The following is a 13,989-nucleotide window of genomic DNA, read 5'->3' as shown; positions in this document are numbered from 1 at the left end:
GATTTCGGTATCAGTAAGGAAAACTGGCCTGATGAAACAAAAGCTAACTGAGCAAGTGCAACTTCTTGGAGAAATGTATCCTCCCTGCCCCAGTACTTAATACCTTTATTCCTTTTTGGTTTCTCATATCTGAATCCCTTCTTACTACTTAGTACAGGAATTTTACCTTTCGGACTCCTCACATGTGCCTTTTGCTGACACTGTCATCCTGTTCACCTCTGGATCTCAGAGTTGACTTAGAATAAACCCAAAGTCTCCCGTTGTTCATACGTACAGTAGAAATTCTAATGTGGCCACTGGCGTACTCTCTTCTCGTTCCCACTATCCCCAGCATTTCTGGCAGTAGAAGTGCAAACTCTACCACTGCCATCCCACCTGCACTGAGTTACATCTCATCTGTGCTGAGTCAAAGTGGCAGGAAAAAGATGTCTGTGGATTTATCACATGTTTCTGGTGGCAGTGCACCAGGAACCCTCAGGAATCATGAAGAAAATCTTAGGTATCTACCTAAGAAAACCTTAGCTATACCACCTCCCCTATTCCCACTTCTGAGAGTAAATAGCTGCTGTCAACTAGGAAAGATATAAGCAGGTAAATGACATTTCTAAATTGGTAGTTGTAGGTTAGCGTCTACTTTGGGGAAAGATAGGAAATCAGACCCTCTGCACATACTTTCACCACCACATTTTATATCAAAAAGAAATTAAACAAAGGTTACTAAGATAAAGTGAATAATGCTAAACCAATTGCAGTATCCAAAGACTTAGCAAGGATAAAAATTTTCTTTGAATTTTAGTTGCTTTATTAAAATTTGGCTCTTCTGGCATAATTTTAGCTTCTTCAGCATAAATTACTCATCCCCTCTCACCCATTCCTTCTCATGCCTCTCATTCACAAAAGGGCTAGGCAACTGCCTCAAACAGAAGTAAATACAATTAGAGAGCAACCCAGAGAACAAGAACATAGGAAATGAGGCGATCCAAGCAAGCACTTGTACATAAAAACCGTTTCTTAAAAATGGCCATAAACACTGCTCTTCCTTTAGGCGAAATCACTGCATATCCATCAACAATACTGACTTGTTGAAGACATGGGCAATAAGAAGAGTGTTCAACTTTTAACCAGTTAAAAAAAATCCTATGGGTTTCATTTTGGCCTAGACTAATATCACAAAGAGGGCCATAAGTATCAGTGTTAAAGACAGAGAGAGTCTATCACTTGTCCTTTGCTAAGAGAGTTAAACCAAATTCATGCTTTATCAAAGAAATCCCATTCCCGGAGGCAGGTAAATGGCAAACACAGACTCACAGTTGGTGATGTCACCTTGAAGCTGCAGAATCTGAGGAACTGGCATTGTCAGAACAATAAGGTCAAACTGCTCGGGGGGGCCTGTTTGTTTGGATACTTCCCATTTGTCATTTCTTAGATTGATCTGTGTCACATGATGTCGGAAGTATACTTCTGCACCTGTTCCAAAAGCAAAATCATGTCCCCATTATCAGAATTTCATATATGAATGAGGGGGATATGAGTAGTCACAAACTGAATCCATTCAAGTGAACAAAATGGCCAAGACTGTCTTCCACAGTACTCAAACTCTCTTCCTTTACTATCTTTCTAATTTAGTGGGAATTCATCCCTACCTGGCATCCTTGGACTTCCCTATCAGTGCCTGCTCTGAATCAAAAACTGCTCCTACAATTAATGATAAAAATAAAAACAGTAACTATGGCTACTTCTCATTAAGCAGCTACTATATGCCAGCTGCTTGGTACACATTATACTAATTCATCTCACAGACAAAGAAATAGATTGAGAAATAGCATGCCATGATTTAAAACTATACCCATCTGACTCTATAGCTCATCATTTTTGCAGAACAAGTATACATTTCAGTAAACATGTGTGTTAGCAATGAAACAAGAAGAGCAATATTCCCTATTAAAGAAATTAATATTTCCTATTAAAGGACCTGAAAAAAGTTCTCTGTAAGGGAAATGCCAGTTCTCATCAATAGATCAATTGTCGTCATTAAGAAGAATCAGAATTTAGAAACATACTCTAGAGTACCCTCCCATAACATTTTCCTTGTTAGCACTTAACACAAGTATATTTTAACAATTATTTCTTTAATATTGTCTCCCCTTTTAATCTGTAAACCCCATGAGCTACAAATTACACCTGTTTTGCTTCTATGTATAGCATATAGTATACATAGCATAGAATTTATTAGGTATGTATTTATTTAAAATAATTAATTATGAGGCCAGGCATGGTGGCTCACACCTGTAATCCCAGCACTTTGGGAGGCTGAGGTGGGTGGATCACTTGAGGTCAGGAGTTCGAGACCAGCCTGACTAACATGGTGAAATCCTGTCTCTACTAAAAATACAAAAACTAGCTGGGTGTGGTAGTGCACGCCTCTAATCCCAGCTACTCAAGAGGCTGAGACACGAGAATCACTTGAACTCGGGAGGCAGAGGTTGCAGTGAGCTGAAATTGCACCACTACCCTCCAGCCTAGGCAACACAACAAGACTCTGTCTCAAAAAAATTAAAATAAAAAGAATGAATTATGAACCATAAACTGAAAGAAAGTACAATTAGGTCATTAAGTCTTCTTAGTAAACTAGTACCTTCCAGTTTTCAAAAAAATTTGATTTACAAGTAAATCTACTTTTATTCAGCTTTGTGTATAGAAAAAGAAAGAAATGAAGACGTAATGAGGGAGGAAAAAAGCACACTGAAAGATTCCATTGATCTTTACCTGGGTAATCTCATGTTCCCAGTCACTAAAAATCCAGCTAAAGTTCATCCCAAAGCTTCCTTTCCATAGCCACTCCAGCTCAGTGTGATCCTTCCTCTCTATGATATTCTTCAACCATCACTGCTTTACTACTCATTTTGACATTGATTCAAAATATCTGCATGCTTTAGTTGTATCTTATCTACGTAATAATACTCAAGGCTCCTTCATGTCACATCTTCAGATCTCATACACCTTTATCTCTTTCATTGACCCTTAAATAATGCTACACCCTAGTAAGCACTCCAATTTTTAAAAAATCAAATGTAAATGTTAGAAGAAACATGGTTCTAGCTAGCCCGAGGGATCAATCTCTGTTCAAGGCATTGTGCATCATTCTGTTCAAAGATTAGAGCAAGGGGCTTGTAAACAGTACTCCATCTTGCCTGAGGGCTTTTCTAAGGCCCCTGCTTGGGGAAGGTGCAAATAATCTGCACTTTCAACACATATCCACCATCTCCTTTATTCCAACAAGGGTAGCTCTGCTTCACTCTGTTTTTATTTATTTAGGATGTCTCACCCTACTTGCCTCATTTAGTTCGTGACCCTGTCCCAGACCTCAGCTAAGTCAACTGATTCTATGTTTTCTCATAATATTCCTTTGAAAAGAACAATATGCTGTTGTTGTTGCTGGCATGAGTGTGTGTTTAAGGGGACTTAAGTTCACAGTCCTAGAAAATTCTTCATGCCCCAGATGAATGCCTTGAAAATGTATCCCAATGGTCACAAGGTGTTCTGCAAGGTATAGGTGTATATATGTGTATGTGTGTGTGTGTGTGTGTGTGTGTGTGTGTGTGTGTCAGTGGTTCTCTAAGTACGGACCCCAGACCAGCAGCACCTATGTACTAGAAAATGCACATTCCTGGGCCCCAACCCAACCATACAGAATAAGAAACTCTAGGAATTAAGCCTAGCAATCTGTGTTTAACAAGTTCCCTTAGTCTTGTCATCATGCGCACTAAAGTATGAGAACCACTGGGGTAGGTGGATAGGCCCAAATCAAACACCACTGGCAAAACTGCCCAAAAAGTAGCATTTATCAAGAGGTAGAGGAAATAGTATAGCCTCTCTTATTAACCAGAAACGTTTCCTTTCCAACTGCTCAGAGCAAAATTTTTGGGAAAGTGGCATTTCCTTGTGAAAGTAATTAATAACTTTCATAAAGATGATGTGTTTAAATCTATAAGTTCTGGAAAACTCAATTTTAAAACAGATAGATTGTCTCAAGAGTGACTTCTGAGCTTAGTAAATTTGACCATGTCCCTCCCTTGCACAAGACCCTTCAATGGCTTCCCATTGCACTTAGAGTATAAAATCTTTAACAATGCTTACAAAACCCCGTATAATCTGGCCCTGCCTTAGTCTTCAGCATCATCTTTTACCACTTTCTCCCTCACTCACTACCTTCCAGTCACAATGACCTTTTATTCTTGAATGCACTAACCTCCTCCTACTACTTCAGAACAGTTCCAATTTGATGTGCCCACTGCATGGAACTCTCGTCATTCAGCTCTCAGCCTAATTCCCTCTTGCTTACCTTTCAGGTACCCATGAAAATATCAGTTCTTTAGGGATGCTTTCCCTAACACATCTCCCCCATCACTCCTCTATAACCTACTGGGCTAGGTCCTTTTATTGTAAGCTCTCTCATAATGCTCTCTTTCTTCTCAACATTTATCATGCATCTTTTCTTTGTTTGTATAATTAGTTTAATGTATTTTCTTCCCACTATACTCTACATTAACAGAGGCCAGGATCATGTCTCTTATTGACTCTTGTTTCCCCAGCACATAATATTTAATTAGAATAAAATGATCTTCAGATAGCTATAAAGATATCAGAAGTCTAAGAAGGTTTAAACATTTTACAAAGGTAAATGTGTTTCTGTTATATATTTATTCAATTTTATCCCTGGCCCTCCTCCGTTTTAAGGAGAAAATCCAAGTTTATGTTTCTCCTATGATTTCCCACAAATAGGTTTTAGTGAGCAGCAGTCAGAACTGCTCAGATGGGACCTGAAGTGATGTAAACCATGTCTAACTGACTACACAGCTTGAAGTAAATAGAAGAACGCTTAACCTGGTTTTCATGCCATCCTCTAGCTTCTCTAAAAAGGACATTGTTATGGATGAGTGCCAAGATCACCGGCTGGGAGAAATTCTGAGACAGAACCACCCAGACTCACTTCCCCTCTATCAATTTTAGAAAGAAAATAGGCACAAAAATAAAAAGAGAGAGAATAATAAAAGTAAATATTACCATACAGAAGCCATCCTAGCTAATGGCATCTGCCACCTAAACCATTTTTTCTAATAAATTGATCCTGTCTACTTTGACAGGTTACATTGCACATGTTGACTTTCCAGATCGCTAGCCAATGTCCTTTTTAGGTAGATGATAAAATAAAAACAAATAAATGCAGCAACAGTCCTCCCTGTTGGTAGCAAAAGCTAAATAAAAGCTTCTCACTCTGTGTCCTGGAGGTTAAATTCATCTTTTTATGAATAACTTAATAACATGGGACCTTATTCAAAAGCAAAAGGACCTGGTCCATCATTTTCCAAATGTCATATGCAGGAACCATCAGGTGACCAATTTTCCAGGTTGCACAAAGAACTAAGGTGGTATTACTTTTTAACATCCACTTCCCCCTATGTCAGGAATTAACTGATGAAAGAAGGAAACTAGGGGCACAGGGAACTATGAGGTTGTTCTATTGAACCATGTGTCTACTGACACGTAGCACCAGGAGCAATGGGTACAATCTTTCTACTGTAGGAAAATAATCAGTAAGGAAAGAGAAAGCTCTACAAAATAGATGTTAAATTGGAGAGTATGAGCACCTCTCATTGCCCTCCATGAGAGACTTAATAGAAAAAAACAACATGACTAATTGCAAGGGCGCTCCGGTTCTGTTACCAACTAGCCAAGCCACCTTAGACAAAGTACCTGAGTCTTATTCTCTGCATTAATAAATAGGGATGATGATTAACTCCCTTGAAAATTTACTATGAGAATTAGAAATTACATACGTAAAGTACCTAAGGTAGTGTCAAATAAATAGTTAGCACTTAATAACTGATAGCTAGAATCACTTTTGCTATTGTCATTTCTCACCCCAGCATAATGACAACTATTATAAAAAAAAGAAAAAGAAAAAGAAAAAGAAAAAGAAAATCATGTTTCACTCACTCAAGAAGATTGTATTAATGGAGAAGGCAGGCAGTCAGTGAAACTCATGCCAATAAATACAGTTTTATCTGCAATGAGGTTAATGTGAACACATCAGACAACAAATTAAAATAGAACATAAGGTCAAGAATAAAGTATCTATTTCCCTTACCCTTTACTGTTTGTTCTGGGAAGTTGGTCTAGTTAAATATTGGCTTTAAAGGTTTGAACCTATTCTAAAGCATGCCTGATTAGGCATATCCCAGACAAATAATTTCCCCGGGAGTCTGGTCCCAATCTGAATGACCACTAGTTGGTCCATCAGATTGTGGAGTTTTAAACTCAACTAGATTCCAAAATATAGAGTATTTTTGAAAATAGTTGGCAATTTGATGTCTTAAAGTGAGGAATATGTGAAGGTCAGCTTCATTCAAGTAGAATATTTTTTAAACTAACATTTATCAAGAGATTACTATGTGACTGGCTTACTAGTTGCTTGAATTTGAGTGCATTATATCATTAATTCCTCACAACACTTTGTAGTAAGAACTTCCATTACAACATTCTGTAGTAAGTACCCTATTTTTTTCATTTCATTACCCTCATTTTTTTCAGTGAAAGAACTGAGGTATAGATTTTAAACTCTCCTAATATTACATGGACAGAAAGTGATGGTAGGACATTAACTGGAATCCAGGTCATTCTGATATCAGGGACTGTCTTAGCTTACTGTGTGGACAAACCAAATGTTTTTGTGGACCATTTATAGAATAGAAAGCTTTAAATGGACTTAAAGAATGTTTAAAAGTGATATAATTATAAAATTAAAAATATTATAGGTAGTCCAACAAATCCTATAATAATAGATTGGGGTAGAAGAGAAAAAGAATCTTGAAGTATTACAAAAATAACATTAAAAAACGAAAGAAAAATTTATATAAACTCAAGTTAAATAGACCATGAACTCAATGTAAAATAAATTTTTAACATTTATATCACTCTACCTACTAGGTACAAGGTACTATTACGCTCTGAGTGAGCTACAAGGAATTAAAAATAATCTCTTCCTCAAAAGCTTAAAAAGCAAAATTGGAAGTTAAAACATATGTATTCTCCCAAACACCTAATAAAATAAGGAGACAGACGCAATGTATTTAAGGATGTTTCTCTGCCAGGACATCAACTCCATGAAGGCAAGGACATTGGTTCTTGCATCATTAGTACCTAGAACAATGTTTGGCATTATAGTAAGTATTCAATAAATGTTTATTGAAGAAAAGGATATATGTATGTATGTATGTATGTATGCATGTGTAGGGGTGAAAGTTCAATAAAAATCGACTGAAAAAAGGCATATTAATATGAGAAAAAGCATACAAATTTATTTAATCGTAGTTTTTCATGACACTGTGGTGGGAGCAAGCCCCCCAAAATCTGGCCATAAACTGGCCCCAAAACTGGCCATAAACAAAATCTCTGCAGCACTGTAACATGTTCATAATGGCCCTAATGCCCAAGCTGGAAGGTTGTGGGTTTACGAGAATGAAGGCAAGGAACACCTGGCCCGCCCAGGGCAGAAAACTGCTTAAAGGTATTCCTTTCTTTTTTTTTTTTTTTTTGGTGAGGTTTTATTCATTTATTTATTTTATTATACTTTAAGTTCTAGGGCATTCTTAAGCCACAAACAATAGCATGAGTGATTTATGCCTTAAAGGCATGTTCCTGCTGCAGTTAACTAGCCCAACCTATTCCTTTAATTCAGCCCATCCCTCAGTTTCCCATAAGGGATATACTTTTAGCTATTTTAATACCTATAGAAACAATGCTAATGACTGGTTTGCTGTTAATAAACATGTGAGTAAATCTCTGTTTGGGGCTCTCAGCTCTGAAGGCTGGGAGACCCCTGATTTCCCACTTCACACTTCCGTATTTCTGTGTGTGTATCTTTAATTCCTCTAGCGCTGCTTGTTAGGGTCTCCCCAACCGAGCTGGTCTTGGCACACTGAAACCTTCAGACTGAAGACCCAAAGATACAGGAGTCAACTTTTTTTTGCTTAGATTCAACAAAGCATGGACAGCTGTGCAGCAGTATGATTCGACAAAGGGTTATATCTATGGCTAACAAACTGGTGAAACCCATCAAGGTCTGTCTGTCTAGATTCTTCTTGACCTCTCTATGCAGCATTCTTTCTTTACGGTTATGGGTCATGACCCTCTCTGGAACTGTTATGAGCTACAATCAAACATGGTAGGTCAGATAATTCTTTATGACCAGTTTTTACAAAGGAAGGCAGGGGAAAGCTACAGTGATAGTCTTAGGCTTTATGGCTGGTTTGCGGGGGGGAAAAGGAGTTCTTATTTCTATGACCTGCCTTGGGAAAAGAGATTCTATTTTCTAGGGCTAGCCTCAGGGATGAATGCAAGGCCAGAGAAAGGAGGGCAAGAGAAGGTCAAAGAGAGCAACTTCTGAGGGCTTCATTTTGGGATATCATTTTCTAAGCTCCTGCACATGCATGCATGAATATTGGATAGTAAGTACCTGATGATTTCAATAAGTATACTCACCCAACCTGGGTCAAGGGAAAATCATGGTGGAAACAAGATTTTTTAAAGTGATATGGCCACACTACATAAAGCTGATAGTAACATTCTATAAAACATTCAATAGTGTCACCATCTGTGATGGTCAATTTTATGTGTCAACTTGACTTGGCCATAGGGTGCCTACATATTTGGTCAAACATTATTCTGGGTGTTTCTATGAGCATGTTTTTAGACAAGATTCACATTTATTATCAGTAGATCAAATAATGCAGATTGCCCTCCCTAATGTAGGTGGGCCTCATTCAATCAATTGAAGGCCTAAATAGGACAAATGCATTGATCTCCTTCACATAAAGGAGAATTCTTCCTGCCTGAAAGCCTTTGAACTGGCTCATCAGCTTTTTTCCAGCCTTCAGAGTAGAACTGAAACACTGGCTCTTCCTGAGTCTTGAGCCTGCCAGCCCTTGGACTAGAACTATACCACTAGCTTTCCTGGGTGTCTACCTTGCTGAATCATCCTGCAAATCTTGGGCCTTGCCAGCCTCTGTTAATTATGTGAGCCAATTCCTTATAATAAATCTCTCTCTTTATCCATACACACATACACACACACATGCACACACACATATACATATATACCCTATTGGTTCTGTTTCTCTGGAGTAGTCTAATAAACCATCATATACTGAATCGCAAATGGAGAAATAGTTTAAGCCAGAATGGTATTTATTATGTTCTCATGTTGTTTATTCAATCTCACTAACCTCTCTGATGCCCAGTATCAAGGATTCTTGAGGTTCTCAATAAGCAATATTTGATGATAAAGACCAAAACAGTAATTATGCTGGAAATGGCTTATAAAAAAATTCTTAGCCTACATCCTTTCTCAGTTATCTTGACTCCGGTACTTAACTAAATTATGATTCATCAAGAAGCTTCATTCTGTTTTTAAAAAAAATCATCAATTATCTAAGAAAAATTCTATTTTCTTTTTTAAAAGGTCCATTTTCAAAACACTCATAAAACATATAAGGAACAAATGAAAATCCTAATAGAAAATGGGCAAAGGTTATGAATAAGATATTCACAGAAGAAAACTGCAAAGAGCTGGCTAACAAAGCAAAAAAAATGCATAAACTCACTTGTAATTAAAGAAATGCAAAATAAAACCACAAAGAGATCCAATTTTTAACCTATTACACTGGCAAAAATTAAAAATTTCCATTATATCCAGATGTGGGGAAAGAAACATTCTCATCACTATTGGTGAGATGTTCTCTAAGATGAATACACAGCACAACCTAGCTAAGTTAAAAACACATATCGTTTGGCATAGCTATTCTTCTGTGAGGAACTGATCCTAAATAAAGGTATGCTTCCAAAAGCATGTCAACAGTAGACATGCAGCAATGTTTGTATTAGCAAAAACCAAAACAATCTTCCAACCCCATACAGCCTAAATATTTACCAGAAAGCTAATAGTTAAATAAATGATGATACATATATGTCATAAATACTAGACAATCATTAAAGAAAATGGATTACACTAAATTTGCTGATATGAAAATAGATCCAAGATATGAGTCAAACAAGGTATAGAATCATTTATGTAAAATTATCCCCTTTGAGTATATTTTTAAAAGAATATAAAGAAATATATATGTGTATATATACACGCATCTATAATATCTATATTATAGATAAATAGAGACAGCCATGTAGCTCAATAGAGAGATGCATAAACATTGTTCTGGAAATATACACTGGAAACTTATCAATGATTACTTTGGGGAAGGACTAGCTATTGATCAGCAAATAGAGCACCTAATTTTTATAACTTCCTGTGTAGTATTAATATGTAACTATGTGTATAACTTGTTTTTAAATGCTAATTTCAAAATTTAGGCAGAGAAAATCTTACTCCTACCTGATTCTTTCAAGTAATGCTTAATAATTGAAGAAATTCCTTGAGGTGCCACAAAGTTGCAGTCTCCTTCTTTCACCACCATTCCTTCAATAGGCGAGGTTAGAGGCCTCAAAATGCCATGGGCTAACAGTTCATCATAAAAACTGAAATAAATCAATATGTATATTTAATGTAATTATATACCATGAATACCTCTAAAAGACTATATTTTCTTTCAATAATTCTCAGAGGTTATAATTCAAAATCATAGATATCTTCCTATGAATATTTTGTATTACATAAAATGTATGTTTTGTGTTAAAACTTATAATACAGGTGAAGAAGAGAAATGTTTTGAGAATCCATAGGTCTTTTGCTGACATTAGTCAAAGGCCTATTTCTCTGTAAGTACGTTTTTGAAGTAAAGTTAATGAAAGCAAACAAATTTATTTAGTATATCAATTTTAAATTTGGTTCAGAAGATTGACCCCCATCACAGCTAGTTGCCTTCTTCCATAACACCAACATAGTAATTGATATTTATTGAGCCCTTACTATGTTCCATTTATCAGCTAATCTAACCTTCACAACAACCCTATGACATCATACAACTGCTAAGATTGATTCCACTTCTCGCAACTAACTCACCGTTGGTGCTTTTTGGCATAATGAGGAGTGCAGGTGATGTACTGAGCACCCAAGTCAGCTGTGCACTGAGGATTATGAGGACTGCTGGCTGTAGTCATTCTTCCACCTTGAATTAATCCACAGGAAAATGTCTTACTGCATTAGAATGAGCCTTAGCAATTAATTCAATGCACCTTAGGTTACCCCAAACAGATTACTTCAAAAATATCTTAAGAAACTCTTTTAACTTGAAGTATTTGATAGATTGTGAGATTTTAGAAGAAAAGGAGTCATGAACAATGTAACAGTCTCCAGCACCATTATAGTGCACATATTTAGTAATAGGAGTCAGCGAATGGATAAAACTAAAAATGATGAATGAAATGTCAGAATAAATGAGTCAGCTAATGCTCTTTCATTCATGCAGTCAATCTTCATCAGAATGACAGGATTCTGCAAACTAGATCTTCAGAAAGTCTTGGTCTGTGATCACTTTGGGAGTCTCATAATCTGCAGAAAGCTGCAAAGCCAACAGACAGACCAACGCAAAAATCTATTTATTAGGGACAGCAGTAGGCCCAAGCTTTGCAAACTCGGGTCCGGGCCCCTCCCACGCCGCTCTCTCAGGTCTCCCTCTGTAGAGCGCGGAGTACTCCTGCCCCGCCCCCACCCTCGCCCCTTCTTGGGCCTTTTCCCGGGCGGCGGAAGTCCCCGATCACGTGACGAGGCGCGCAGCTGAGCGCATGGGCCGGGCTACACCGCCTCTCAGGGAGCTGAGCATCTAGCGTTGTCGCCTTAGACTTTCTCGGATGCAGGCCCACACCACCTCCGCAGGCCGGCCGGCTGGCCTCTTTTCCCAGGTTTCGGCGTTTAGACAACTCACCTGAGTCCTCAGCCTTGTCCCACACAGCAAGGTACAAGGGACGGGACGTCTGCCTCCTCAGCAGCGCAGCACACAAGCTTCCTGTCACCCCGGCGCCCACGATCAGCACCCGCGCCATGGCGGTAGGGAGCCGCGATCCGTGCTGAGTCTCCGCGGCGGGGCGGACCGGCCTGGGCTTTGTGGAAAGATGGCCGGACCGGCGCTAGCGCTCTTTGGTTCCGTGCTCCCTTCGCCGACCTGGGCCCTGAGCTGTCCCTCCGGCCGGCCTGCAGGGGGCGGAGAGGAGGCGGTCGGAGCTGAGAGGCCCCTCGGTCCTTGACGAGTAAACCTGGGGCTGCGGAGAATCCGGGCTGTCTTGTCTCCTCGTTTTGGGGGCCGGGCGCATCCAGAGAAGTTCCGCACTCCGGGCTGCCCGTCGCCGAGAAAAGCCTGGAAATGGTGTGGACTATTGTTGGGAGAACCCGCCTCGCCACAGAGCTGACGTTGACCACAGCAGAGAACCAACCTACCCTATCTACTATGATAACTCTCATGCCCGTTGGGATTTTTGCTATTTTACTATTCTAGATTTGAAAGTGGGAAGAAGAAACACCAGCGATACCACGGGCAACCTTTCCCCTAATGCTTGAATGGCCACTATTAGCAAAATAGACACATCTTTTGGAATCTGGGAGACATTTTTCTTAGACCCGGGACTTTGTGTAACCTTCCTGAACCTCAATTTCTCCATCTGGGAAATGGGAACAGTAACGTATACCTTTCAAACTTGTGAAGATTAAAGACAACGGTTGATTCATCAGAAAATTCCAAATTACTCTTTAATAAGTTCTATGTCAGAACGCATTCCATATGTTCTAAGGAATATAAAGATGAACAAGAGAAGGATTGGTGCCATTCCCATTGTTTTTTTCCCCCTCCTAACATTGTACTGGAAGTTCTCAATGAAACAACAAAAGGCAATGAGAATACTGAGCTATTAAAAAATAAATAAGTTACACTGACTTGCAGATAAATTATTACCTGGAAAACTAAGAAACTGAACAAGTATCAGAATCAATAAGAAAATTGACAATGGTAGCCAATTATAATGGAAACATTTAAAAATCAGAATATTTATTTCATGTCCCCATCATGAAAAAAAAATACCATGCATCAAATGGGTGATGAATTAATACTAGATACATCTAATGAAAGAACTAGAAGAAAATGTAGGCGGGCATATATGACTAAGAAGACATTGTTAAGCATAAAAATGAAAGATGGAACTGAACAGAAAAACAATACATAATCATTTACAACTTGTGTGTTACAAAATACACAAAACAAAATACGAATAGTAAATTTCTGAAAGGTGTATGAAAGATTAAAGTTAATATTTAAAAACATTATTCAAAGTCTTAAATACACAAATGACAAAAGCCAAAAGGAAAATGTGTATATATTGGATAGAGTTCTTGAATAAAAAGAAATACATAAGTCCAATAAGCATGTGTTTAATTTTTTATATTCAAATACAAATTAAAATGTGGTACTATTTTTCATTTGTTGAGTTTTTTGTTTTTTCTTTCTTGAGACAGCGTCTTGTGTCACCCAGGCAAGAGTGCAGTGGCATGATCAGGGCTCACTGCAGCCTTGACCTCTTAGGCTCAAGCGATTCTCCTGCTTCAGCCACCTGAGTAGCTGGGACTACAGGTGCCCACCACCACGCCTGGCTAATTGTGTGTGTGTGTGTGTGTACTTTATGTAGAGATAAGGTTTTGCTATGTCCCCCAGGTTAGGAATTACTTTTGTAAATGTAAAAATGTCTTTATTTTCAGGGATACAGCAAAATACACAATGGTATATTACTGATGGAAGTGTTCCAGACAAATTTTTCATAATACAATCTGATACTGTGTCAAAAGCCTTAAAAATATGCAGTTTAAAGCAACATTTGTCTTGCAAAAATAGTGTACAATTATACATTCAAGTTTATAATTTTTCGGAAATTAAAAGTTCAGATTTCTCTGAAATTAAAAGCTTAATGTGATCACAGCCATAGCCCTAAAATCTC

The 13,989-nt window shown here is 38.1% G+C and overlaps 1 protein-coding gene across 2 annotated transcripts in view; it reads right to left on the bottom strand.

Moving 5' to 3' along the window:
* RNLS (renalase, FAD-dependent amine oxidase) overlaps window positions 1–12,187 on the bottom strand; it is a 328,254-nt gene extending 316,067 nt beyond the window's left edge. For both annotated transcript variants that reach the window (XM_011998239.1, XM_011998234.1), the window contains exons 1-4: window positions 11,937–12,187; window positions 11,075–11,180; window positions 10,448–10,590; window positions 1,309–1,467 (exon numbers count right to left, since the gene is read on the bottom strand). In XM_011998239.1, coding sequence (XP_011853629.1) covers window positions 1,309–1,467; window positions 10,448–10,590; window positions 11,075–11,180; window positions 11,937–12,054 — 526 coding nt within the window. In that variant the 5' untranslated portion in view covers window positions 12,055–12,187. The remainder of the gene's footprint in view (window positions 1–1,308; window positions 1,468–10,447; window positions 10,591–11,074; window positions 11,181–11,936) is intronic.
* Window positions 12,188–13,989: the final 1,802 nt, after the last annotated feature.

The sequence above is a fragment of the Mandrillus leucophaeus genome, unplaced genomic scaffold (genome assembly GCF_000951045.1).
Source record: "Mandrillus leucophaeus isolate KB7577 unplaced genomic scaffold, Mleu.le_1.0 Scaffold1154, whole genome shotgun sequence".
Taxonomy (NCBI): Eukaryota; Metazoa; Chordata; class Mammalia; order Primates; family Cercopithecidae; genus Mandrillus; species Mandrillus leucophaeus.
The sequence above is the reverse complement of the archived record's forward strand: the minus strand, read 5'-3'. Positions and strand labels throughout refer to the sequence as shown.